The sequence below is a fragment of the Felis catus genome, chromosome A3 (genome assembly GCF_018350175.1).
Source record: "Felis catus isolate Fca126 chromosome A3, F.catus_Fca126_mat1.0, whole genome shotgun sequence".
Taxonomy (NCBI): Eukaryota; Metazoa; Chordata; class Mammalia; order Carnivora; family Felidae; genus Felis; species Felis catus.
In genome coordinates this window covers 8,859,062-8,886,912 of record NC_058370.1, presented here as the reverse complement: position 1 = coordinate 8,886,912, position 27,851 = coordinate 8,859,062, and the positions used below count along the sequence as shown (strand labels likewise).

At 42.7% G+C, this 27,851-nt stretch overlaps 1 protein-coding gene and 1 long non-coding RNA gene across 3 annotated transcripts in view; one reads left to right on the top strand and one right to left on the bottom strand.

The window, feature by feature from the left end:
- Nucleotides 1-21,816, top strand: part of TSHZ2 (teashirt zinc finger homeobox 2) — a 460,946-nt gene extending 439,130 nt beyond the window's left edge. For both annotated transcript variants that reach the window (XM_019826348.3, XM_011280753.4), the window contains exon 3: nt 19,267-21,816. In XM_019826348.3, coding sequence (XP_019681907.1) covers nt 19,267-19,268 — 2 coding nt within the window. In that variant the 3' untranslated portion in view covers nt 19,269-21,816. The remainder of the gene's footprint in view (nt 1-19,266) is intronic.
- On the bottom strand, nt 14,682-19,270 carry LOC111559753. The gene is made up of 3 exons (XR_006595072.1): nt 16,214-19,270; nt 15,810-15,849; nt 14,682-14,893 (listed from the first exon to the last, which is right to left on the bottom strand). It is a non-coding gene; the product is annotated as an uncharacterized LOC111559753 (long non-coding RNA).
- Nucleotides 21,817-27,851: the final 6,035 nt, after the last annotated feature.

Sequence of the window (27,851 nt, the reverse complement as noted above, 5' to 3'; positions counted from 1 at the left end):
TGTCATAGTTCTTCCACGGTCTTCTACTCAAAAATGAGCTCTGCCTCTCTCTGGGTTTTTCTCAAGATATATGTTGCAGTTGTATTGCTGTTAAATGTGTCTGCCTTATGTGCCCTCTATAGACCAGAAGCTTCTTGAAGGGAAGAAACTTGTCTTACTCGCCACAATTTTGTTGGATTCCTGGTAGCACACAGGTTGGGTGGGGAGACAGAAATGCTAGCCATTCAGGAGTCTCATGCATGAATGAAGACCACAGAATTATCAATCAGCTCTAAGGCTGTATGTGGCCTTTCTACAAACATCCATTGCTTGGAAGCTAAACTTCACATAGGAAACACTCGATAAATATTGAATGAATGGATGAATGAATGAATGAACTTGCCTTTGGTTATGCATAGCAATAAAAAAAAAAAGAAATTTAACTTTGTCTTCTAGACTTTGAATGTCTCTGCCAACAACTAAATCTCTTCCAGGGAGGGCAGATGGCGGCCTGTACAATGAACAATTTAATCTTTAGAAAATGGAACAACTTTGCCAACAAACTCCATTTTTCTCCACGAACACATTGTCAATAACATGTGCTCTCAAATATGTGGCGAAATTGATGACTGGGCCCTGATTTATGGAAACAACAACAAATTAAATGATTACCTTTCTCTTTCCTAGCTCGAGGTCCTTCCGACCAGCCATGAATTTTTTTCCCTGTGTTCTAATAATAGAGGAGGTCTAATTAAAATTCCTGGCTGTCTGATTGTGTATGTGGAGTAGAAGAAAGAAAAGACAGTGTCCAGGGTATCTTAATTTAAAACCACAAGGGGAAAAGCCACTTATGTGATAATAAAGATTAATTTAGGGAACCCTCCTCGCATAAAAGCAGATATTGAGAGAATCTTTCATACAAACACTTCTGTGGCCACTTATTTAGCTTCTTGTAGAAATTTTTCTTGGTTTTGGAAGAACTTGAGGTTCGGGATTTGGATGAGAATAGACCAGAGTTAGGGAGGTATACTCAGAGAAATTACATTCTCCAGAGAGTAGCCATATTGGATATTTGAGACTGCTCTTCATTCGCTATTCCTGAATCACTCCCGGCTCAGGAAAAGTCCCCATCCTAAGATTCATTCTAGCACGGTGGTTCTGAACTTATATTGGGATCAAGAACTTTTTTGAGAACCTTATGAGAGCTACAGATCCTCTCTTCAGACAAAATAAATAAACAAGTGTGTGTTTACAAATGCACACACACACACACACACACAGAAAAAATTTTGCTTTTAATAATACCATCTTTTGTCTACGCTATAAACTTGAAAGCCTTGAGTAACAATTGCTACTCAAGATTCCAGGCATCACCAACCTTCTTGTAATGTTCATCTAAGGTTAAGAATCATTTCATGTAAGGAGCCCTGGGTTCCTTAGACTATGAAAATTTGTCATTGTTTCAGGCTGTGAACTTCTTTGGCCAACTGGTGAAGCCCATGGAGCCCTTCTCAAAACTAATGCTTTTAAAGGCATAAAGTAAATTATCTAGGGTTTAAGAAAAAAAAGTCACAGAAGTACAGTTATCAAATACTAAAGAAACCAATGTGTCACAGAGTAGTAAATGAATTTCTTTATGTCCATTACATAGTATGACCAGCACTAAGGCTAATGACCACTGTGATTTCAAAGTCATAAGTGTACATGATACTGCAAGATATTTTCAACAACTGTAATACAACATAAAAATATCTGTGCTGTTTTGGTGAAAATATTGGTGGTCAAAATCACGATGTGACTACTACTATTGTGATTTGGTGTCCTCCATAAATGAAGGAAATACTGGATTTCAGTTAGAGGTCAGTAAAATGGAAGATGTAATTTTCTTTCCCACACAAGTTCATGTATCCCCCAAATTCTATGCCTGGGTGTCAGGTGACGTTTTCCTTCAGAGTGTGGAAATGATCCCATATGTTTTCATCATCTTATTTTCCCACGGTTGCTCACTGAAACATCGCCTAAGTAAAAGGGCATCGATGGGAATATGGCATACATTTGATTGGCTTGACTCTGAAGCTATAAATCAAACACCTACCATGCCAATGGTGCGGAGGCAGCTATGAGCAAAAGAAGAAAGGTCTGTTGAAAATGTGTTTAAGTAGAACATGAACCGCAAGAAGACAAGGACCAAACCATCTGGTTCCAAGTTGAACATCCAGTACCTAGCCCAGTTTCGGGCACAGAAAAATCTCTCAACACATATTCATCCAATTAAGGATACATACCAGAAATCAGCAGAGTGACATAGACCTTTCTGGAGTGTTTAATCCAAGGAGCCAGCATTCCATGGACATCTCCGTCTAGAGACTTTTTGAGAAAAAGGGACCCACTGTTAAGTAGAGGGAAGTCACATCCACAGGCACTCAAAAAGAGCTATTTCCAAAAAGAACAAGTGATGAGAAACTTCTTCTGTACAGGCCAGATAGTAAGTATTCTAGACTTTGCGGACTATACAATCTGTCACAACTGCTCAGCTCTGCCCTTGTAAACAAATGTGTGTGTCTGTGTGCCAATAAAACTTTATCAATGGACTCTGAAATGGGAATTTTATGTAATTTTGATGTGTCATGAAATAGTGTCTTTCTTTTGATCTATTTCAGGCCTTTAAAAATGTAAAAATCATTCTTAGCTCGTAGACCATCTAAAGACAGACAACAGATGGGACTTGCCCCAAAGACCATAGAGTGGGAGCTGTGGCTTTGGTTTTACTCTTGGTTGTTGGTGGGTTGGTTTTGCTCATCTGGGCTGAATCTCCACCTGGGCTGGCTTTGTTATGTTTCCTCTGATGGCCAAGCCCTGTCTCATCTTTGGGGATTTGCGTCCGCGAACGCTCCACCTGGGCATTGTAGGCCCCCAGCTCCCCACACCATGGACAGCCCTTTCTCCTCTCTCAGGTGTGAATTCAAATGTCACCTCCTACAGAGGCTTCTTGGGTCCCTTCTCAGAGTGGCCTTACTGCCATTCACACCAACAGATGCTCACTTTTTTTAAGCTTATTTCTTCTGAGAGGGAGAGAGAAAGTGCAAGTGGGGAGGGGCAGAGAGAGAGAGAGAGAGAGAGAGAATCCCAAGCAGACTCTATCCTGTCAGCGTAGAGCCCAATGTGGGGCTGGAGCTCACAAACAGCACTGGCCTGACTTCCTGTGGTCTCCTACCCCATCTCCTCTGAAGGCAGAGGTCCTGTCTGGTGTGTTCCCTGCTCTGTTCCTTGTATTGAGAAGGTACCCAGTGCCCGGCACCAAACACATGTTGCCCCAATATTTGTTGAAAGAATATGGTCAAGGGGCGCCTCAGTGGCTCAGTCACACAATTGTGTCGTGGGGGAACACAATTCAGTTCATAGCACTGGCTTCCGCATAGCCTATCGGTGAAGCTTTTCTACTATTACTTTAACATCAATGGCTGCTTCTCACCACTACCATCCTGCCCCTGCCCCTGCCCCTGGCCTCCGAGGGTGCAGCTTGTGGGTACAGAACCCTCCAAACAAGCTTTCCATTCACTTTCTTGACACAAAAGTGAGAGGTCCACCCCACCACTTTCATTTATAGCTATGCTTGAAAGGAGCGAAGGAACTTCCTTGTGGATTTTATAACTGAGACATTTAACATCCCTACCATTGCTTCTCAACAGCTGACCCCAGGAGGGAGGAAAGCCTTGAATTCTTTCAAGGGAGGGGACCTAGTTTGGTGTTTTTTCAGTGCACAAACAGGATCACAGGTCAGGGTCTGAGGAGGCCTCTAGGAAGCAGAGAGGTTAGTGGTGATGGTGCAGGGGGAGGGGGCAGGGGAGGGGTAAGAAGAGGGAGCTTCATCACTTCATGAACCGGCTGACCCTTTTGTAGAACGGTACCGCTGATCGTACCCACCTCGCTTTGGTTGTGGGGGCCTGTCTGTCCCCCACCAGCCTCACGGGGCACCTGACACCAGGTGACTCCTCATTATCTGGTAACAGCAGTCTTTGTAACTACTGAAGAGCAAACAGACCCCAGGGTCTTGATGGTCTCGTATGAATTCTTTGTTTGTATGGAAATTTAGTTGCTTACTCTTTGGAGAAGTAACTAGACCATCTTGGTGGGGACTTGTCAGTAATGGCCGCTAAGTTTATAAGCAATAGTGGGTTACAAGTCTAAGTGCGTCGTGGGTTTTTTTCATATTTGTATGTGTCATGAAGGAATTTAACCCACATGAAAATGCAGATTTTGCAGTTGGGAGGGGAAAGAGGCGGTGGGGGGGGGGAGAAAAAGAGAGACGGAAGCAAGGAATGTTGTAGTCGAATTGTACAAGTCATGTATTCTACTGAGTCTCTGAGGAAGGGGAATTGATTAAATGGCAGTAATCAATAAATCAATCAATCCTACATGACAGCAGTGGCTCTTAACCTCGACGGCCCATTAGAACCCCCCGGGGAGCTTTTAAAAATCCCCATGCCCAGTTCCGTACCCTCAACCAATTCAGGCAGAACCTCTGAGACTGAACCTAGTCAGAGCTCCCAGGTGACTCCCAGGTGGAGTAAGGCCCGAGAGGAGAAAGTGCCAGAGGCAACAGGCACAGACGATTCTGGTCCACTTACCAGCTGTGAACGCGGGCAAGCTTCTTAAAACCTCTGAGCCTCAGTTTCCTCATCCGTCTTGAGGATGAAATTAGACGTCATTGGTTCAACACTTGGGCTCCAGGTCAAGAACACCCTTGGCTGAAAAATAGCAGACGTTCCTTCATACTGTCGTCATCCAATGCATGTGAAGTCTGGGCCTCCAGGTGGCCGTCTGCAAAATGGCGGGGGCAGAGAGGATCCCTGAGGTCAATCACTTCCATTTTCGTGATTCCACAAAGGTAGAGCAATGGGAAAGGTAGGAAGAAAAACTCCTGCTTTTTCACTGATGGACACCCAGGAACCAGGCACTGGGTTGGCACTTGGGAGACTTGTCGAGCAAAATCGCCACCATTCCTGCCCTCCGAAAGGCTAGAGGAAAAGACAAAAGCATTAAACCACTACTCACACAAACATTATTGATGGCAAATTGGAGCTAGAGAGAGAAAAAAAAAACTCTGGATTTTTTTTTCTGGGATAAGAAAAGGTCTAGATTCTGGGAAGAGGAAAGGTCTTTCTGAGGACATGATACTGAAGCCAGTGGATGAGTGATCAAGTGTGAAGCAGAAATTATCCAGGCAGGGTCCTGGGAGACGCCTTCTAGGTAAGGCATACAGCAGGTGCAAAAACTGTGAGGTGGGAAGGGGTTTGACGTTTCCGAAGAGGTTTTGTTTGAAACATAAACGAATGAATAAAAAATCTTTTTTTCTTAGAACATCTCAAGGGACTCGAACGTTCCATACTATCCTTTGGGAAGCATTCACAGAGTCCAATGAGACTGGATTAGAGATCCAGACAAATTTTGATTCCACTCCAGCTTCTCTAGGAAATGGCTGTGTGGGTGGAGCGGTGGAATCGACCTCCTGAACCTCTGGTTCTTCATTTGTCATGAGGAAATAATTCATCTTTCCCAAACCTTTTGTGAGGATTGATAATTACCGGTAGTAATCAAATTGGTAAAGGGACCAGTTAATTTTATGAAGCAACAGGCTACGTGGGTGACAGAGAAACCTGGGTTCACATCCCATTCTATCACTCCCCAGGCACAAGATCTTGGTCCCATCACTTAAAGCTCTGTCTCTCAGTTTCCCGACCTCTGAAATGGGTTCATTGAGAGCTACATTTGGAGATTTTTATAAAAATTACACAAAATGACAGCAGTCAAGCTTCAGGCAAAGAGTAGGTACCCAATGAATGAAAAGATCATTAAAAAGAAGGGGCACTTGGGGCTCCTGGGTGGTGCAGTCGGTTAAGCGTCCAACTTCAGCCAGGTCACGATCTCGCGGTCCGTGAGTTCGAGCCCCGCGTCGGGCTCTGGGCTGATGGCTCGGAGCCTGGAGCCTGTTTCCAATTCTGTGTCTCCCTCTCTCTCTGCCCTTCCCCCGTTCATGCTGTCTCTCTCTGTCCCAAAAATAAATAAACGTTGAAAAAAAAATTTAAAAAAAAAGAAGGGGCACTCAAAATAAATTTAAGAAAATAATAACTTCTTTTTACTGTGTAACACATACCGTGTAATAATACAATTTCATATTTGTTAAATTGTATTTTAGTTAGGAGTGAATGAAATAATGTATGTCTTGTAAAGCACTTAACACATTATCATTATACAATACAATACGTTTGTGATGTTGGATATTAAGAGGAAAGGGTTTTGTGGAATTAAAAACGGGTGGGGGGGGCACTCTTTTTGGAAAGTGGGAGAGTTTACTGAATTATCTAAACATGGGTTCCAACCCACTAATCCCCTTTTCCAATGTAGACGACACTACCAACAGTGTTGCTGTGGGCTTAGACACATAATCACAGGGGTAAAAAAAAAATAAAAAATAAAAAATCTGCCCTGTTGATTAGTCATACTTGGAGGGCAAGCTGTTCTTCCTAAACGCCAACAACTCACATTTAGGCAGCGGTGAAGTCCCCTAGCTGTGTCCATGCAGTGAATCTCGCCGGGTTGTAAGTTAGTTGTAATAAATAACGTTTGGCTCTGCACTCCACTTAGAGAAGATAGGTTCCATTGTGAATCATGTCGTTGGCCGTTTGGACTTTAAGCTGTCCGGGTTGTTTATGGTGGTGTTTGCCAGCATCTAGACCTCTTTCAAACAATTTAAGTGCCCTTTTGGAGTATATGAATGTGGCTCAATATAAATGGGTACAGGGAAATTGCTTGCTTTCTCTCTTCCCTGGCCGTGCACCAAAATCAACCATATATGAGAATTGTCAAATGTGAGCTCCATAATTGCCAAACATGAGATTGTAATTAACATAGAAACCACCAAGGACATTTTCCCTTCCATTGTCAGCATGTTGTGCTGATCTTCGCCATCCTGCTAATTTATTTCTTGAGAGTACGACAACAAATGGACAGTTTTTCAGTCCTTATTTTTCATTATATAGCCTCACTGAGCAGTGTGCCCTTAAAAGATTCTAGTTAGTTCCTTTGACAGCAATAAATATTGGCTAGCGAACAGGCTTTGAAGCCAGACAGACCTAAGTCCAAGTGCTGGCTCTACTGTTTGCTGCCTATTGGAAATGGGTTAAATCGCTTAACCAATCTCAGCCTCTATTTTCTCATCATTAAATAGGGACAATGCGACCTACTGTCAGTAAAGTGCAGAGCTCATCATGAGCACCTGATGGTAGGTATTATGACCGCTTTCTACCTTCTTCTTCTTAATAACCACATCAAATGTTTGGAAATGCTATTTCTTCCTTTCTTTTTATAAAAGGGGAAAACTTTTCTGAGTTCCACATCTGAATTGACAACTGATATCTTTTCAACCTTTAAAGCATGAACTAAAAAGCCTGTCTTCTACTTAGTTTTTTAAGTTTCCAGGACGAGAGAAAAATTCATTTTCCAAGACCCAGTGATTATTTATATCTAACACATAAGCAAAATTTTTTTTCAACGTTTATTTATTTTTGGGACAGAGAGAGACAGAGCATGAACGGGGGAGGGGCAGAGAGAGAGGGAGACACAGAATCGGAAACAAAGCAAAATTTTATGTATGGATTTTCTTAATTGATTCTACGTCTTATTCCATAGCCCTTTTGGGGTGCTATATTGTATGCAAGGAAGTAAAGTCATAAAAGAAAATCACTTGTTTTTAGTATGAAATTTATTGTCAAATTGGTTTCCATACAACACCCAGTGCTCATCCCAACAAGTGCCCTCCTCAAAACCCATCACCCACCCCCCTCCCTCCCACCCCCCATCAACCCTCAGTTTATTCTCAGTTTTTAAGAGTCTCTTATGGTTTGCCTCCCTCCCTCTCTAACTTTTTTATTTTTCCTTCCCCTCCCCCATAGTCTTCTGTTAAGTTTCTCAGGATCCACATAAGAGTGAAAACATATGGTATGTGTCTTTCTCTGTATGACTTATTTCACTTAGCATGATACTCTCCAGTTCCATCCACGTTGCTACAAAAGGCCAGATTTCATTCTTTCTCATTGCCAAATAGTATTCCATTGTGTATATAAACCACAATTTCTTTATCCATTCGTCAGTTGGTGGACATGTAGGCTTTTTCCATAATTTGGCTATTGCTGCTATAAACATTGTTGTACAAGTGCCCCTATGCATCAGCACTCCTGTATCCCTTGGGTCAATTCCTAGCAGTGCTATTGCTGGGTCATAGGGTAGACCTATTTTTGATTTTTTGAGGAACCTCTACACTGTTTTCCAGAGCGGCTGTACCAGTTTGCATTCCCACCAACAGTGCAAGAGGGTTCCCGTTTCTCCACATCCTCGCCAGCATCTAGAGTATCCTGATTTGTTCGTTTTAGCCACTCTGACTGGCGTGAGGTGGTATTTCAGTGTGGTTTTGATTTGTATTTCCCTGATGAGGAGTGACGTTGAGCATCTTTTCATGTGCCTGTTGGCCATCTGGATGTCTTCTTTAGAAAAGTGTCTATTCAAGTTTTCTGCCCATTTCTTCACTGGATTATTTGGTTTTTGGGTATGGAGTTTGGTAAGTTCTTTATCGATTTTGGATACTAACCTTTTATCCGATATGTCATTTGCAAATATCTTTTCCCATTCTGTTGGTTGCCTTTTGGTTTTGTTGATTGTTTCCTTTGCAGTGCAGAAGCTTTTTATCTTCGTAAGGTCCCAATAGTTCATTTTTGCTTTTAATTCCCTTGCCTTTGGAGATGTGTCAAGTAAGAAATTGCTGTGGCTGAGGTCAGAGAGGTTTTTTCCTGCTTTCTCCTCTAGGGTTTTGATGGTTTCCTGTCTCACATTCAGGTCCTATATCCATTTTGAGTTTATTTTTATGAATGGTGTAAGAAAATGGTCTAGTTTCATTCTTCTGCATGTTGCTGTCCAGTTCTCCCAGCACCATTTGTTAAAGAGACTGTCTTTTTCCACTGGATACTCTTTCCTGCTTTGTCAAAGATTAGTTGGCCGTACTTTTGTGGGTCCAATTCTGGAGTCTCTATTCTATTCCATTGGTCTATGTGTCTGTTTTTGTGCCAATACCATGCTGTCTTGATGATTACAGCTTTGTAGAAGAGGCTCAAGTCTGGGATAAGAAAATCACTTTTCATTTTATTTTTTTTATTTTTTATTTTTTTTTTTTAGAGAGAGTGCGAGCAGGGGTGAGAGGCAGAAGGAGTGAGAGAGAGAGAGAGAGAGAGAGAGAGAGAGAATCCTAAGCAGGCTCCCTGCTCAGTGCAGAGCCCGACTACTCGGGGATCGATCCCATGACCCTGGGATCATGACCTGAGCTAAAATCAAGAGTTAGACACTCAACCGACAGAGCCTCCCAGGTGCCTCAGAAAATCACTTTTTTATGCTTTTTTTTAAAAGTTTATTGTTATTTTGAGAGAGAGAGAGAGAGAGAGCACATGTGGGGGAGTCAGAGATGGAGGGAGATACAGAATCTGAAGCAGGCTCCAGGCTCCAAGCTGCCAGCACAGAGTCTGACTCGGGGCCCAAACTCACAGACCATGCAATCATGACCTGAGCCGAAATCGGACACTTAACCAACTGAGTCACCCAGGTGCCCCCCAAAAATTGCTCTTTTAAATCTATATTCTTATTGTGTACCAGGCACCATGTGTGGAAGGTACTGTTATTAACCTCATTTTGCAGATGTGGAAATTTAGATTCAGAGATGATGGGTCATTTCCCCCAACATCACACAGCTAATGAATGATAGAGCCAAGCTATTAACAAATACACCAAAGGAAAATGGAGAGTGAATACAAAAAGAAGTTAATGAGTATAGACTGGAGCCCTGAGAGGCTACATAGTTGTTAAAGTGGGGCTACCAAACGGACACCGAGCTTCCTAGTAGTGAAAGCAAAAATGGAAACATGATCCATCCCAAGATTCATCTTTTCCATAAAGAAAATGTATATACCAGGATTTAAGAATAAGCAAAATCTTTCCTGACGCCGAATGTCCGGCAGAAATCTCATGCATAACTTCTGTGATAGACTGCAACAGAGATAGTAGGAGGTTCCCACGGTAAAAAACCAAATATTTAAAACTGAAACCATTCCCTTCTGCAAAAATATGTTTTACTTAACACAGGGTTCCATGTCTTTCGTCGATAATTATCCGATCTGAGCTTTGTCAAAGCATCATACTGAGAAGAGATACGTGTTAAAATGCTAGTTGGGGAAGGGAGCGGAGGATGCTTTTCTCTGCCTTATCATTTTTATTTAGATTGACGTACCTTTGGTTATAATTAGGGATAACTGTACAGCAGTTAAGATTCCATAATCCCATTATTAGTTGTCAGGAGATTTTCACAGGGCAAACCCCCATGCCGTTCCATTCATTTCTGTCTCTTAACTACTTGGGTAGTCTTGAAGTTGAAGAGTGAGCTTTAAGGAGAAGATTTTCTTCTGTCACTGAAATCTTCTATCACGTAAGGAAGGACACAAATGATACCTAGTGACGGCGTCCGCGCCACTCTCTGGAGGCCCTGCGTCTTTTTTTTTTTTTTTCAACGTTTATTTATTTTTGGGACAGAGAGAGACAGAGCATGAACGGGGGAGGGGCAGAGAGAGAGGGAGACACAGAATCGGAAACAGGCTCCAGGCTCTGAGCCATCAGCCCAGAGCCCGACGCGGGGCTCGAACTCACGGACCGCGAGATCGTGACCTGGCTGAAGTCGGACGCTTAACCGACCAAGCCACCCAGGCGCCCCGGCCCCGCGTCTTCTTGCCTGACATTTTTGTTGTTGCTGTTGTTGTGATCCAAGATGTCGCCCTGTGTCTGCCAGTTTCATTCCACAGCCATTCCAAATGCAGTGGTGAAGAGATTTGAAACCATTTCGAGGGATGCCCATTAAGTAGGCCAAAGGGGAAATTGTTTGTAAAATTATTTCCAATACATCCACTCGGTAAGACACTCAGAAGTCGATGGTATAGGGTGGAGGTCAGCTTAGAAAGTGTTTGCTCTGGCACTGATAAAAACAAAGGGGGGCGGGGGGAAGAGGGGTGCCTGGGTGGCTCAATCGGTTAAGCATCTGACTCTTGATTTCGGCTCAGGTCATGATCTCATGGTTCCTGAGTTCAAGCCCCGCATCGGGCTCCGTGCTGAGAATGTGGAGGCTGCGTGGGATTCTCTATCTCTCTCTCCCTCTCTGTCTGCCCCTCCCCTGCTCTCTCTCGTGCTCGCTCTCTCTCTCTTTCTCTCAAAATAAATAAATAAACTCAAAAAAAAAAAAATGGGCACCTGGGTGGCTCAGTCAGTTAAGGGTCCGACTTCAGCTCAGGTCATGATCTCACAGTTCATGGGTTCGAGCCCCACATCAGGCTCTGCGGGGACAGCTGAGAGCCAGGAGCCTGTTTCAGATTCTGTGTGTGTGTGCGTGTGTGTGTGTGTGTGTGTGTCTGCCCCTCCCTCACTTGTGCATGCTCTCTCTCTCTCTCTCTTTCTCAAAAATAAATAAACATTTAAAAAAAACCCACAGAAAAACTCGCCTTTAGGAGCTGTGGGCAGTTGGCTGACTGGTTTGTGTCATGGAGCATATATCATACATTTGAGACACATGGTTGATTTATCACAAGTTGTGCTTTAGAAGAGGAAGTTCAAAAGTTGAGATTTTCCAGTGTGTCCAATGTGACCTATGTGTCATCTGGATTTAGACCTTCCAAGGAGAGGACAACCAAGAGCCAAGATCAATAATACTTCTGAGTCCTATTCGTCAAGGGTCTAATCAAACACCCCCTTGACAAAGAATCTGTGGTCTCGGGTCCGATGTCAGGAACAATTTGTTTGGCGGTTAAGAGTAAAAGATCTGAAATCCAGAGAAGACATATTCCAGTTGAATATCGTAATATCCATTCCCATTTATTGTCAGGTCACCTTGGGCAAGTCACTTCAGTCACCTAAACAGCAACTTTTTCCCCTATGATATTGGACACCCCCTCCCGGGACTACTGACGTGATTAACGGAAATAATGCGTAAGTGGCGGGCCCAAGATCAATAGTCACTCCCCACCTGTTACTTTTATAGAACTTTTAATTCTCTTATTGACTCAACCTCTTTGAGATTTGTTATAAGAAAGATAAAGTCCCAGAGGGCCTGGGTGGCTCAGGTGGGTAAGCGTCTGACGCTTACTTGTGGCTCAGGTCATGATCTCACAACCCGTGAGTTCGAGCTCTGAGCCAGGCTCCATCCTGACAGCGCGGAGCCTGCTTGGGATTCTCTGTCTCCCTCTTTCTCTGCCCCTCCCCCCCCTGCCCCTCCTCCATGCGCTCTCTCTCTGTCTCTCTCAAAATAAATAAATAAGTAAATAAATACACATTAAAAAAAGAAGAAAGATAAGATAAGGTCCCTCTCATCACTCGGAAAGTCAGCCACCTCATTCTGTCTGGCTTATTCTGTGGCCCCTCTTTTCAAGAGCAGTTCACCTCAGTGTCTGCTTTCAATGGCGGGAAAACTACCTGGAAGAAAGAAATCAAGAAAAGGCACAAACACATCAGATAATACTTTAAAATATCACCCACCTGCTTACACGGGGCTGTGTCTGGCACAGGAAAAGCATTCAATACATTTAAGCAATTACTTTCTTGGTTCTAAAAACTGAAATTGGTCCGCCAAAGTTTAAGGGTTTCTGCACACAGAGATTTCTCTTAGGAAAAATTAGGTGAAGCACTAATGATGAAATTCAGCAATGTGGGTGAGCCAATTTGGATTTTCAAGTTGTGAAATCAATTTGAAAAAATATTAACTGCAGGTTTCTCCCAGGATGACATGGTTGGGAATCACACGTTTCCATAACCACTTTCCTTTCTTATCACAGCCTTTTTTTTAATAATGGACTTTATATATTTTCAGCTTTCATAGTTCACTTTTTTTTTTCATTTTTAACCAAACAGTTTTAAGAAGCCCTGAATTCAGAGTCAGATATTCTAATTCCATCACTAATCATTATAGGAGCAAATTATTTAAACTCCCACGGCCTCAATATTTTTATCTTTGGGGCTACTACTATTTATCCAATATATTTCAGAAAAGCGTAGGTAGATAGATATAGATAGATAGATAGATACAATGTATATAAGATACATTATGTAGAATTTGAAAAGATGTAAATTGTTTCAAAATGGCAAAATAATTTATTGTTTGAACTTAAAAGTACCAAGTAGATGGCAAAGTCTCCTCCTGTCCATTTGTTTCCTTGGACTAATTGTTCTAATCTCCTCTCTTTTTTCTTTACATGCTCTAAGTTGTCTCTTTCATAGAAGCAGAGATAGGATTCCAGGTGAACCTATTGTTCTCTTTCGTATTATCTTAGTCTTAAATACTTGAAAATTCTTCTTTCATGGGGTCTTTAGGACTTCATTCGCTCAGCAAGTATTTATCAAGTACTTCCTATGTGTCAGACATTGGCTTATTTGCTTGGGAAACTATTATGATCTAAAACACAGTCCAGGGGCACCTGAGTGGCTCAGGTGGTTAAGCGTCCGACTTTGGCCCAGGTCATCATCTCGCAATCTGTAAGTTCAAGCCCCACGTCGGGCTCTGCGCTGACAGCTCGGAGCCTGGGACCTGCTTCGGATTCTGTGTCTCCCTCTCTCTCTGCCCCTCCCCTGCTCACGCTCTCTGTCTCTCTCTCAAAAAGAAATGAACATTTTAAAAAGCTAATAAATAAATAAATAAACTTTAAAAAAAAAAAAAGGGAAAGGAAAACAGGGTTTTTCCTAAGTGCAGTGGAGATCACCCAAGGACTCTCAGCTGGGAGCACACAGGGAGTGACTGCTTCGATCTATTTAAGGTTTTCCTAAGCTGACTTTGTTTGCCATACGGAAAATGATCGGCAGGACCCAGAGAGGGGCAAGGCGGCCCAGTGACAGGGCACTACGGTCCCCTGGAGACGAGGCGCACGGGCTGGAACTGGGGTGTTGGGGAAGGGCATGGAAATAGATCCTGGCAAGGAATCATAGGACGAGGTGCCCGGAATCAGCCGACTTTCTGGCCCGAGCAACTGAGCGGTTTGAACTTCCATTTCCCGTGAAAAGAAACCCAGGAGGAGGACCGGGCGGGGGCCGGGGAACTCGAGCTCCCTGCTTTTGCGAAAGTTGCCTCCGACGTAACTTGTGAGATGTGCCCAGAGACGCGTCGAGGAGCCAGTTGGATGTGTGCATCTGGAACACAGATACTCCATGTTACAAACCAGATGCCGCTGTCTACACAGGGCTCATGTAGAGCAGGGGGGGCCTCACCCTTCGCACACCCAGCGTGGACATTTCCCAGTAAACTTTTTAGGATTTCCCCTTTACTATCCAGAAAGGAAATTCATAGGTCAGATGACCAGCCTAGACACATAATTTTGACAAGGATTCATCTGATGCAGTGACCATACGATGAGAAACAAAAGGAAAACGTTCGGGCCCTAAAGTTGACCGGATCAGGTCTTCTCGAGTGGGAATAGGTTCACTCGGTATCCTGTTAAACGCAGATTCTGAGTTCAGCAGGGCTGGGGACCTGTGTTCTGCATTTCTTTTTTTTATTGGTGTTTATTTATTTATTTGTGAGAGCGGGGGAGGGGCAGAGAGAGAGGGAGACAGAGACTCCAAGCAGGCTCCAGGATCCACAGAGCCCAGTGTGGGGCTCGAACCCACGAACTGCGAGATCATGGCTTGAGCCAAGTTGCTCAGCTGACTGAACCACCCAGGCCCCCCAGTGTTCTGCGTTTCTAACAAACTCCCGGGTAAGTCAGGGCTGCTGTTCTGTGGGCCATCCTCAGGGACGAGGTCTTCAAGGGGTGATGAGATAGTCCGCTGCGTGCTCCTAAGTGCAGACTCCCTGTGAACATGGCAGTAACAAGTGCAAGGTCAGTTCGGGGCTGTGGAATGGGCGTCTCAAATACCCCAGTGGCAACGCCAGAGGTGACTTAATTTTTTTAAATGGCAAATAACTCCCGTGAAAATTCCAAAGAAAACAAACCAGTTTCTCTTTGTTTGCAAGCCAGCTTTATTTCTGGACAACGCAGTGTCTCTGAAACTGTGCACAAAAGACTTTGTGTTTATATGTGAAATGGAATTCGGTTCTAGGCTCAAAGAATTACAAAACGTTTGCCACTATGTCAGTGGTTCTGAACCGCTGTGTTAGATAATGTTGCTCTCTGCCTCGGGGACATTTGGCAACGTCCGGGGATATTTTGGGCTGTCACAGCTCAAAGGTGAGGGGACTGCTCCTGGAATCTGGTGGGTAACGGTCAGAGATAATGCTAAAAACCCTACAAAGCAAGGGACAGTCTTCCACAACAAAGAATTATCCAGCCCAGAGGCACCTGGGTGGCTCAGTCGGTTGAGCGTTCGACTTCAGCTCGGGTCATGATCTCATGGTTCTTGAGTTCGAGCCCAGCATCGGGTTCTGCACTGACAGCTCAGAGCCTGGAACCCGCTTTGGATTCTGTGTCCCCCTCTTTCTCTGCTCCTCCCCCGCTTGTGCTCTCTCTCTTTCTGTCTCTCTCTCTAAAATAAATATTTCAAGTACATAAATAAATATTGAAAAGAAAGAATTTTCTAGCCCAAAATATCAACAGTGCCAAGGTTGAGAAACCTCACTCTACAGAGAGATTTTCAAAAATGGTGCAGGATGAGGGAGTCCATCACCTTGGCAGAAGCTGTCCCACACATTGCAAGATGTCTAGCATTCCCAGCCCCTAACCCTGAAACGCTGGTGCTGTGCCCAGCGTTGTCGCAACCACGAGAGTCACCCCAGGGACAACAGCGCCGCTCGGAGAAGAACGGGACACACTAGAGAAAGAGAGAGGCAGGCCTGAGCGAGGGCGTGGAAAGGAAGGCCAACCAAAATGATTTGCCAGAGGGATTAAAAATCGTAGCATGGCCAAATTAAAGTAGATATAATTCTACCCATCTGTTGGTGGCTGTGTAATTAATACAAAAATAATTACATCTCTTCGCCTGGCTCTCCCTCACAAACTCTCCTTAATGAACACTGCCAATGACTTTTTAGATATGTAATTAAAAATTTTATTTATTTCTGTTTTATTTTTATAGTAGTAGCTTCACGTATTAGAGGGTGGGGGGGGGAACCCACGCAGCCGCAAAGCGTGCCCTCAACAACCAGCGAAAACGCAAGCGAAATTATTCTACACACCTCATTCTGAACAGTGAGAAGTAAAACCAGTATCTCTCATTCCCTGCGTTTTCCAGTGTTGATTTTCTGGCCGGGTCTCGTCTTTAGACCTACAGAAAACTAAAGTGCTTCTCCTTCTTCTAAGATAAGAAATCGTAAGAAAAGATACATCGTCCCAAAGTGGCCCGAGATTCAGTTCTCTTCTTTACCATTCTCTTTTAGGACAGGAACACTGACCTTCCAGAAGAATCCATCACGTCAGTCCATCGTGGTGGAATGGAAGGAGATCTGTCGGGTAGAAATAACATCAGTGTCAGGTTTAAATAGAAGACGCTCGTATCTCGAATTCAACTCAGTAACTAACTGTACAGATAAACTCTTGGAGAAATGCCTCTGAATTATTAATAATGTTAGTGTTTAACACTTTACGACATTACCACATCACCCCAGACCGTATGGTTTAACAGCCCAGACAACCCTGACCCTGAGTATCTTTTCTCCCACCTACCAGCCAGGTGACCGCAGGCCAAACGGTTTCACCTCTCTAAATTTCCATCTCACAGGCTGTTAAGTGTAGACACGTATTCCCTCCCACATTGCAGCATCATGACGCTGACGTGTGGGGAGGCATGGGCTTAGCGTGGGTAGCATAGAAGGAACGCAGGGAATGTCAAGTTATCACTACAACAGGCTCCTTTCATGCTGAGGCCCCCAAAGAGCCAAGGGACCTGAGCAAAGAACCACAGAAAGTCAATAATGAGGTCAGGACTGAGATCCTAGGAGCTGAGCGACTTCTTTGCTTCCACACAAGCTATTTTCCAGGAAAACAACACTCGAGCCTATCTGTGAGAGTTTTGTGGGGAAGAAAAGAGTCATCAAACAAATCTGGGCGGCACTGGGTTAACGAAAGACACATTGTGTTTCGTTGGGTTGAGTTTTGGTGGCAGGACTTCTCAGAACCTTTAAGGTGCTAATGTGTATTATGAATTTCCAAGAAGGGGGTCTATAATATAATATAAGAACTTTTTCCTTCTCCTTGCTCCCCTTCCCAGAGCAAACTCTGCCCTAAGAGAAACCCAGCCAGAGAAGTCGGGGTGTTGATCAAATCTCGAGCAGGTTCGAGGAAGTGCCAAGTGAAACAAGGCTCTCTAAAACCAGTGTCACATTTATGTCATGTCAGGGAGGAGAGACGGGGGCGTCGAATAGAGTGCGTGTGAACCCTCCACCCGAGGCTTCATCCTGCCTCACAGCGGAAGGCACTTTCACCCCTTAAGATCGGCTGTCTCTTCCTCTTTCTTTGATCCATCATCACTCTCCTGCGACCGCGTGACCATCCTCCTCAAGTCTCCGGATCTGCCAGGGGGGTCCAACCACGTCAGAAGGAAGACTACTTGGTCTCTGAGATGCAAACAAAGTGTCAAAGAGAAAGGACTCCCTCCACTGACCGTGACCATTTGTAATCTAGATGGGGGCACGCGGGGGGGGGGGCGGTGAACTGACCATAGAAGCTTCCAAATGAAAGACCCAAATTTAAAGCCATCCTCTGCTTGTTATTAGTTGCGTGACTTTGGACAAGTCACGAGCCTCCTTGAGACTTTTCTCTCTGGTTTTTAAAATGGGATGATTTCAAGTGTTAGTGGTAATATGGGTAAAGTATCCGGCATTTGGTAGGTATATAGTAACTATATATACTATAAGTATATATACCAAAGAATCGCTTATAACGCCCGTTGTGGTTTATTTTGTGGATAATTTCTTTACACACATCAAATGCCAACAATTTTCAACTTGTCTTTATTCTTCTACTAGAAACGTGGAGGTTTTCCTTTTCCAAAAAAAATACTTGTATCTAAGTCCAAGGTGTTTTTCCTCACTGAAATGGGCAAACCACTAAATAATAAGATGTAGACAAGGAGTACCATCCACATTGGGCTAATGGAAATTATATGCATTCTTACAGTAATCCAAATAGCACATATCTGAAAAAAAAAATTCTCCCAGTTAATCTCCTGTAGCAAAGCACACTTTTAAGTCACACTTCCCCAACCACAGCAATGTTCCTATCTCTTGACTCGGGAACTTCACCTTTGGCAATTTAAACCTATGAATATATCCCAGCAGACTGCAAGGCTTTAAACACAAAGATGTTTATCACAGCGTTACCTACTGTTGAATACCAACTGGAAGCAAATGCAACGTCCAACCTCATGAGAATGTTTTAGTAAATTCCGATAATATAGGTGACAGAACTCGTGTAGCTATTTACAACGAGGCCTCCAAGTTGTGGAGGCTGATGGAAATCAGAGAAGAACATTACATAGCGGGTACTTACGACTGTGAACACTTAACAAAAATGCATGGAGAAAGAAAACTAGAAGGAAATACAGCCAAATGTGAACAGGAGCCTTGTCTGGATGGTGGGGCCATAGGTGAATTTTTTTTTTCTTTTTCAGAATGCTTTATAGCGGGAAAGTCATACACTACAGGTTTCAATTTTGGAAAGACACGCTAAACATAAAATTCACCATCCTAACCATTTTCAGGCACGCAGTTCAGTGGCATTACGTACATTCACATTGTTGTGCACTCCTGTTCACCTCCAGAACTGGTTTCATCTTGCAAGGTTGAAACTCTACACATTAGACAATGATTGCGCAGCCCCCAGCCCCTGGCCACGACCAGTCCTGTTTTGTGTTTCTTTAAGTTGGACTATTCTAGGTACCTCCTGGAAGGGAAGTCATACAGTGTCTTACGACTGCCTTCTTTTCTCTTAACACAATGTCCTCGAGGTTCATCTATGTTGTCAGAACGCATCAGAATTTCCTTCCCTTTTAAGACCGAATAATGTCCCATTGTGCGTATATGGACCACATTTTGTTTATCATTCGTCCGTCAGTGGATATTTGGGTCGCTTCCTCCTTCTGGCTGTTGTGAATAATGCTGTTATGAACATGAATGTATAAATATCTCTTCCATACATTATACGTTAGAGGTGTTTCCCCCTAAACTGCCACCGCTGAGCTATTCCTCAGAAAATAATGTATCTTTTTCTGTTGTTCTGACTCCCATTATAGGACAAATGCCTTAGTTTCAACTTTCCAGCCTGGATCGCCTCACACTGAATCCGTCTACCACCTGCTTCTGACATTGAACTCCTCCTGACACCCTGCTCTGAGAAGACCGCCAAAAAAAATAAATAAATAAATAAAAATAAAATATATATATATATATATATATATATATATATATATATATATCACCCCAGCCATCCCTCTTCATTCTTACTAACAATTTGGTAATGAAGTATTGATTTCCACTTCTCTGCTTATGGACGATATTAGATTTTCATTGATAAACTGCAATGAGGCAGTCTCCTCTCCACGGTCCCCTTTCCACTGTCACGAGAAAACCAAGTGCCACTGAAGAAAAATAATGACTGAGAACACTGATGTGCTTATTTCGTCGGTCTGAAACACTTGGCAGGAAAGGGCGGGGAGGGGGAGGGGGGTAGCAGTCTTCATAGTTCAACGTCCAAGCGAGCTGCACGAGATGCAGACCCTTGGCCGCTTACTTTTCACCGTAATGTCCATTTCCTATTTATAACCCCTCTGGGAACGTTTGTCTAAAGGAAATGTTTCTGTTCAGAGCAACAATTACGGTTGCACCTGGATTGCCCAGTCCTGCCCCTGCACCGGGGAGCCATGAATCACCGCCAAGTGGAAGAATTATTAAGTTAGACCAGACTTGGAGCCAAGAAAACCTCCGAACGATGTTCATCTTCTGTGAAAGTTGTTCCAACAGTTGGGCTTAACCGTGTTGCTGCCAAAGACTCTTTCCCAAGCAGAGGCGGGGCATCCTTTCCTCATCGTGTCTTCGTCGGTTACAAACACACGGTTTCAAGGGCGCGCACGAGACCTGCAGGCTGGCAGCGCTGGGGAAGCTGGTGAAATGCAGGATCTGGACGAGAGCAAGAAGGTGAGATGGCTGCAGGGTGGAAAGTACAGCAGCTCGTCCTTCCTGGTGATCTCTTTCCGCAGAACCTGTTGTTTATGGACTTGGAAACACAGCTGAGCCCGAACGGCAACGGAAAGCATGAAATAAGGTGTCCATTTTAAATGTGTTCCTGCAACTTTTTTCATTAAAACTTTGAGGGCCCAATTTTAATTTGCGGAATATTCCCGTTAATAATGAGATCTAATTAAGACATCCATTAAAAGCCCGTTAAAGTTAATTTAACGTAAAAATTCCAATAGAGCTGTATTAGATTTTCTCCATTAAATTAACGTTATGGATTTTTAACGGATGTCTTAATTATACATTATTATTAACGGGAATACTGTATTACACAGATTGAAATCAGGTCCTAAGTCAACTTGGAAAAGCTAAGAGCATGTTTTAATATTAAAAGTCTTGCATACCTAGTGCACAGTTTGGAAATTCAGGGGTAGATCTGTTTACTCTAGTTGAGCATTTTCTATACAACTGAAAGCAATCTATAAATAGAAAAACCTATCACTGCATTTAAACAATGAATCTCCTTATTCTCAAAGGACAAATGAAGTCTGGATTGTGTTACAAACTGCTACTCAGCTATAGGCGAAATATTTAAGCTGTTCTAGGTACAACACTAGGAACTAGATGATTCTGAAACAAACAAACAAAAACCAATTTCCTTCTTGTTGTTGTTGCTTTAATTACCAAGGTTATCACACACAAAAAAAGCTCAACACCAACAAAACGAAACCAAATGTCTTCTTCACCATTTCTCCTGGAAGCCGCCTGTTGAAATTGCTTTGGAAATTTTGACATGATCCCTAAATTCAACATTGGGATTTAAAAAAAAAAAAAAAACTTCTTATTTACCTCCTAGGGAAAGTGTTGCCCTTATGCCACATATAATAGCAAATTGCTTTTTTTATGGCATGCATAACCTAGATGGGAAAAAATATGGCGCTTCGGGGAAGGAGGGAAAAAGTAAATGAAGTTCCAGGAATGTCATTCTGAAGTAATGAGGCATGGACAGAAAATATACCCCTCACATCATCGGATTGAGATGGCAGTCGAAATAGCTTCATTGGAGTGTCAGTACTCATCCATCAATCAATCACCCACAAGAAAAAATAGCAAACGGGGCGGCTTTTATGGGATTTACTCATGGGCATAGGGAATAGCGGCTCAAATGTAGTTCTGACATGAAAAGCAAGGTGCTGATATTATTTTTTATGATGGGAGGATCATAAAGTGAATTGAGAACAGCGAGGTCTGTCTTTGCTCGACCTATTCAACCAGAAATGAATGGAGCTCAACTGGAAAGGAACAGTCTTCGCATGGGTTAAGATCGAAGGGTGGGCTCTACTGAGCACTGTCCTTCGACAACAAAATTCTATTAAAGGAAAATCAGTGCATTAGCATTGGGGCTCCTGAAGCTGTTAAAAATCGCCTGCTCCAACCCAGGGTTATTGGATCAAGTTACGTAACCCAGATCCCGCTGCCACCCCTTCAGAAGCAGATTCTTGAGCTCTTGTTCCAACGGGGGGGGGGGGGGGGACAATACAACTCTCAACTCCGTGGAAATTGTTTCCCTTCTAAGAAAGAAAAAATAAATCATCTGCTTCGACATCTAATTTATATGGTTTCGTTAGCGCAATTTCTCGGGGGGGGGGGGCGGTGGTGGGGAGGCGAGAGACAAAAATATTGATAAATTTGGTAAGATTCATGAATTGTCACTTGGTAACTGTAAATGTCACTGCTGAGGGACAGCTGCCAACGTTCTCCTTAGGAAACAAGACCTGGGCTCTCGCTGTGAGATAAACACAGCTCTCAGGATATTTCTAGAGACCAGGCCTGTCTTTCATTTGGCAAGCCCTGTGAGGCTTCTAGAAACTTCTTTCTGGAGGGAAACACTAACATGAGCTCAGAAGAATGTTTGTATCTGTTTTCAGACCACTCTCTTCCTCTCTCTGAATAAACGCAGTGCTGATATAATGGAACTTTAGAACTGGAAAGGCACGTGACGTGCAAATATGCGAATTACACTCAAGTATCTCCATTCCGACACCAACCCCGGGGATCAGTGAGGGTGAGAACCTGCCTTTCCTTCCCCATCCCTCCTTCTAGCTAAGACCACCAACCAGCTGCAAACTGAAATGTCCATTGGAAAAGAGTGTGTATAAATCCTTGAGTTTTATGTATTTGGCCCCATTTCAGAGTTCAGCAAATTCACCAAATCTACACCATGTTACAAAGCACCGGGGGCACAAGGCAGATTGGGAAGCACAGTTGTTTCGGCAAATTCATTCCACAGATCTTAGGGAGCACCTGCCGTGTGCACGACACCATTCGAGGTGCTATGGAATACGGCAGTTAACAACGCACACAACGTCCTAGTCCTCCTGTGCTTATCACGGCTTCTGACAGGGGGAGCTGATACCAGACGCCTCGAAGAGGAGCTCGGAGAGGGTCCAACCCCTCTGTCATTTGTGTTTTATTCCTGGTTTTCAAAACAACAATATTTCAGAAGGGGGCATTCTCCTTCTGAAAAGCATACAGAAAGGAAATAGCTTAAAAATAGGTCAAGGCCTAAATGTAGAATATAATCACAGAATATATTGGATAGCCCAGACAGTCCCCACAGAATTTCTCTAAGGTCACAAGTAGATTTCTGAAAACTCACCACCCGCCACCACCCCCCCCCCCGCCCTGCCCCGCCACCATGTGCCTGCTTGGTTGAGTTTTGCATCATTAACGTCCCAGGCACAAACCGCTGAACTTAGTTGAAATGCAGAAAACAAACTAATGAAATGACATCTTTGGGAAGCATTTATGTAACTCTGGGTAAGCAGTGAGGAGATGTACATATACATGAATTCACTGTTACTTTTCCAGGGTCTACAGACAGTGACACAGTAAAAGTCTATGATTTTCTGAAACTTTTCACACTAAATCCAAAGATTACGAGGCCCTCAAAGGGGCATGCGTTCTGTTGTTTTTCCATCTGTCACCTCACCGGTTATCTGACTGTGTTCCAATCTTTTTCACTGGGTTTCATTTTTTAACCTTGTTAAATGTTTTTGTCTAAAAAAAAAAATTAAAAGTGTCATTTTCACATTATCCTCTACTCTCTACAGGCATAAAAGTGTGTGGATGAAAGCTATAGTGATAATGATCGTGATGAAATCACTAAATTCTACTCCCGAAACCAATACCACACTATATGTTAACTTGAATTTCAATTAAAAAAATAAATACATAGGGGCGCCCCGGGGGGCTCAGTCGGTTAAGCGTCCGACTTCGGCTCAGGTCATGATCTCACGGTTCATGAGTTCGAGCCCCGCATCGGGCTCTGTGCCGACAGCTGGGAGCCTGGAGTCTGCTTCGGATTCTTTGTCTCCCTCTCTCTCTGCCCCTTCCCTGTTCGGGCTCTGTCTTTCTCTCTCTCTCAAAAAAAATAAACATTAAAAATTTTTTTTAAATAAATATTAAATAAATAAATAAATAAATAAGAAATCTCGAAGGCTTTAAACACACACATACACATGCCATTCTAAAGAGTAATAAAGTGGTATCTATTTGGAACAAGCATTAGGCCAGGAAGAAAAAAAAAAATCACAACTGAACTTTCGGTTTATTTTTTTCCCCGGTGAGATGTTAAAATGCTAATTTCATTTTCTCCCTTCCTATACGTGGCACTTTCTCAAAATATCCATGAAATGCTTTTAGACAAAGATTGAGCAGGAGAACGAGATACAAATTTCCATCCCCCCAGACAGAGATACATGTTTCCATTGTAGGGAAGGATTAAACATTTTGAAACTTGTGAATCATCTTTAGAATTTCTACAGGGGGAATTTTACCTCTTCCTCCAAAGTAAAAGCCACTTATCTCCTTTGGTTTCCTGTGACAGACTCAGAGGCATACGCAGATATACAATTTCCAGGCTCTGGTTAATCCTCTTCCAATAGTTACGAACAATGGGCTAACGGGCGTGGGTGTTTCTCCAAAAATTATTCATGCGCAAGGCAGCCCAAGGCTTCAGGGAAAACTAGAAATGTTTTATGGATTAGAATAGGACTGTTTTAAAATGCTAGTACCAGGTGGAATGCTATTTCTGCAACAGGGCTCTGTCCATTTCCTTTGGAAAAATATATTCCAAGTAAAATGGCTCTTCCAAGGAAAGGCACCTTGATCTGCAACCTTTCAGCACACAAATGAGTTTACCGATAGCCATATGATGATCATTAAGGCCTTTTACCAAACGATCTGTTTGAAAAAGACAGATTAAATCCTCATAGCCCTTTCTACAATGTTTATTTGCTTAAAAGCGCTTCTGGAAGTACAAATAATAACTCTTTTGCGAAAACCCCCAAGAGAAGTTGAAAAACTCGAACAAATGCATTACTTAAAAAAAGAAAAAAAACCTACCACTCCCTTCAACCCCTCCAGAAAATGAATTTCAGTGTGTTCGCTGAATTATCTTGAACCTGAAACCTGTGTTTGGGTATCCGTCCCCAGGCAGAGGCTTATAGTTACAGAACTTGCACAATCATACGATTGTGTCGCAAACGTGGAGACTTTGTACAGGAACATTTTCACTTTTTAAATGACCCATATAACATTCAGGAATTATAAATGTGTTCGTATATTTTTTAAATACACAAAGTTCAACCGGTTTGCGGAGAAGAAGGAAAAACCGTTCCCGTCCTGTACTGGGGCTAAATATGACAGGAACATTCCGGTTTTGCAATACAATATTTTGGCTTCGAGCACAGCAGATTCAGAACGCAGTGTAAGTCCAGAAAAGCTGACACACGAAACAATTCTCATTTGGCTCAGGGTTCTTAAATGTCACGATATCTCGAGACCCGCTGTCCTTTTTGGTCTCTAATATACTCATATCCGCCTGATGTCTCCTGACTCCGATTCCTAAAAGCCAGGCACCGTCAGCATGAATCACAAACTTCCAACCCCCTTAAAGTTCCAGAAGGTAGTGGATCCGTACAGTCTTTTTAATGGCGAACCAGCTCTTACACTGCGGAACCCAGATCGCTTTTTAAGGAATTTGGTATCAACCATGTTGCCAACACATTTGCCCTGTTGTGTGAATTCTAGGTTGTTTTTGTTTTGTTTTGTTTTGTGTTTGTGTTTGTGTTTTGGGGGTTTTTGGGGGGTGTGGGGGGTTTTGTTTTTGTTTTTTTTTTAGAAAAGGCAGTGGGACTCTAAAGCAGAGTGAGTTGGGAGAATCACATTCATCCTTGCTCTGAAGGAAAGTGTTTATTTGCCAGCGAGGAAAGGCAAACACGTTTTTATATTAGGAAAGCAGACTAGTCATTTTCAAAGAAAAATGACTACAACCATACCTGTAGAATGTTTCTGTGCAAATGCACTAATTTTCTAACGCCTGCATGCTGTATATAATACATTTGCCTGTATATTAGGAGGAAAAGCCAGGCTGTTTTCCCCATGTACAATGCAGCTTGGATGGCTGGGAACATAAGCCTTCCGTACATTTTTTATACTGTACATATTTGTATATACTAACTATATCTCCATGTATGAACACAGATTTTGTTATATTTGCCTGTTTCTGTTTCCTACCAAACTGGCCCACAATGGGGATTCTTTTGTACAGAAAGAAAAAAAAAATATGCTTGTAATTTTTTTCCTGGTCATTCTCTTTCAATAGCTAATGGAAGAATTAGACGACTTTACAAAGAAATTCTAAGACCCAAGTTTGTCTGTCTGCATGAGTCCCGTCCAACTGCTGGATCTAGGGAGGAACCCGCGTCCTAATCCAGAGTTTTCCTTTAAAGGCATGCTTCACCCCTTGGGAAAACTGCAAACTCATCCATGTAGAATTATCCTCTTTGTATTGTATCTAATAGTGCCTGAAAAATTTTTTAATGTCTTCTTAGAGGAAGAATTCATAATTGTCGAAATCTGAAACATTAGCTTAATTTTGTTTTTATGACCTCGCAATTTTTCTCCTTACTTATCCGGTTGTTGTTGTAACGGGGCCCCAGGCCGTTCCTGACATCGGCGTGTTCTTCTTCTGCATTAAGGATGTTTTTAAAATTACAGAGATTATTGAGCCAACAGGCTGTTTTAATCAAAACCATGTTTCACTTGTTTTTGATGATTATAAATTGTCCTTGCAATGAAAAAAAAAAAAAAAGTTTTCTGCTAGGAAAATTATACCACCCTGTGGCCAAACAGATTCATCACAGATAGGCAGGAATCCGTGCCCACTTCTCCAGGATCTCGAAAATGCTTCCCTTGGCTGGCCCTTGGCTGACTACTTCCCATCATCCTGAATGCTAGGACTCAATGCAGTCACTATTTGCAAATTTCCAAAGGCTCGGCCAAGTTGTCACTGCCCAAAGACAAACAACCCAGCTGGAAATGATGGCTTTCCAGCTTGGAAAAAAAAACAAAAAAAAAACAATGCAGGGATATTCAGAAAAGGTGCTCCTGCCTTTGTCCCTTGGTGCCACCCTCCTGTCCTCTCTCCTAATTATAAACAATCTGGTCTTGATATCACATATAACTTAAACCAGGTCAGAAGGAACATTCAGATCAGCCCCTCGCTGAATAAAAATGACTTCGTTCGGGTGCACTTAAGATGTATGCCTGTGTACGATGCTGCGGCATTGAAATTATCTCTACGAGGAGAGATTTTTTTAATACAGTTTTACCACTAGAAATAAATTCTGATGGTGGAGATGAAGAAAACCCTTAAATTATGTCGCAAAAGCCATTATTTTTTACATCTCAAGAGTTGGGGTTTTTTTTTTAAGAAAATCATTCTACTTTGAGAACTGTAATTAAAGCCCTAAATAATAGATGCTACTTTTTTTAGCTATTCTGAAAAAAATAATGACGCCCTCGCCAAGGCTATATGGAGCCCCTCATTTCCATCAGAAAGGTTTCTATAAGCGTATTATTTACATTTTTACACATGATCACTCTTTCCTTTGGGAGAAAAAGGATGTCTTTTTTTTTTCCCCACTCAGCAGTGGAAAATAGACTGTTTCCCATCTGAAACCTTACCGTAATTTGCATCAGGAAACCCAATGGCCAACATTGAGTACTTGGGTGTGTTCCATTATGATTTTGCTGGAGGCTGTCCCTCATTCTAATGCTGCGGATATTGAACCACCTTTGTGACACCCAGCTGATACGGTAGAACACACAGACATGCCTCTCACCACCATTAGCTTTTGGCAAATGGCTCCATTTCCATCAATGCCGACTTCCGCTTTGGCCAATTGAGACATGAAAAGTAAAAGAGAGAAGAAGAGAAAGAAAGAAAAAAAAAAAAAACCACGCAGATGCACTTAAAACATGAAAAGAATTATTTATATGATAAAAATATATTTAGATTTTCAAAGCACAAGACTGAATAGAAGTGCTCTTTTTATGCTTTGTGAAGATGTTACTGTTAAATGTCTTTCTACATCAGGCTTAATAAATCTGTAATGACATTTGATGGATTGATTTCTGCCTATGTGTGTTTTTTAAAGATGGCAAGAGAGGAGAGAGGCAAGGGAGAGGGAAAGGAGGCAGTGGAGGAACGGCACTGACCCCCGGGGAGGCCAAGCGAGGAAATCATTGGGCCTCTCTCTCGCTTACACCTACTGACCTGCTTCCAACATCTACCCTC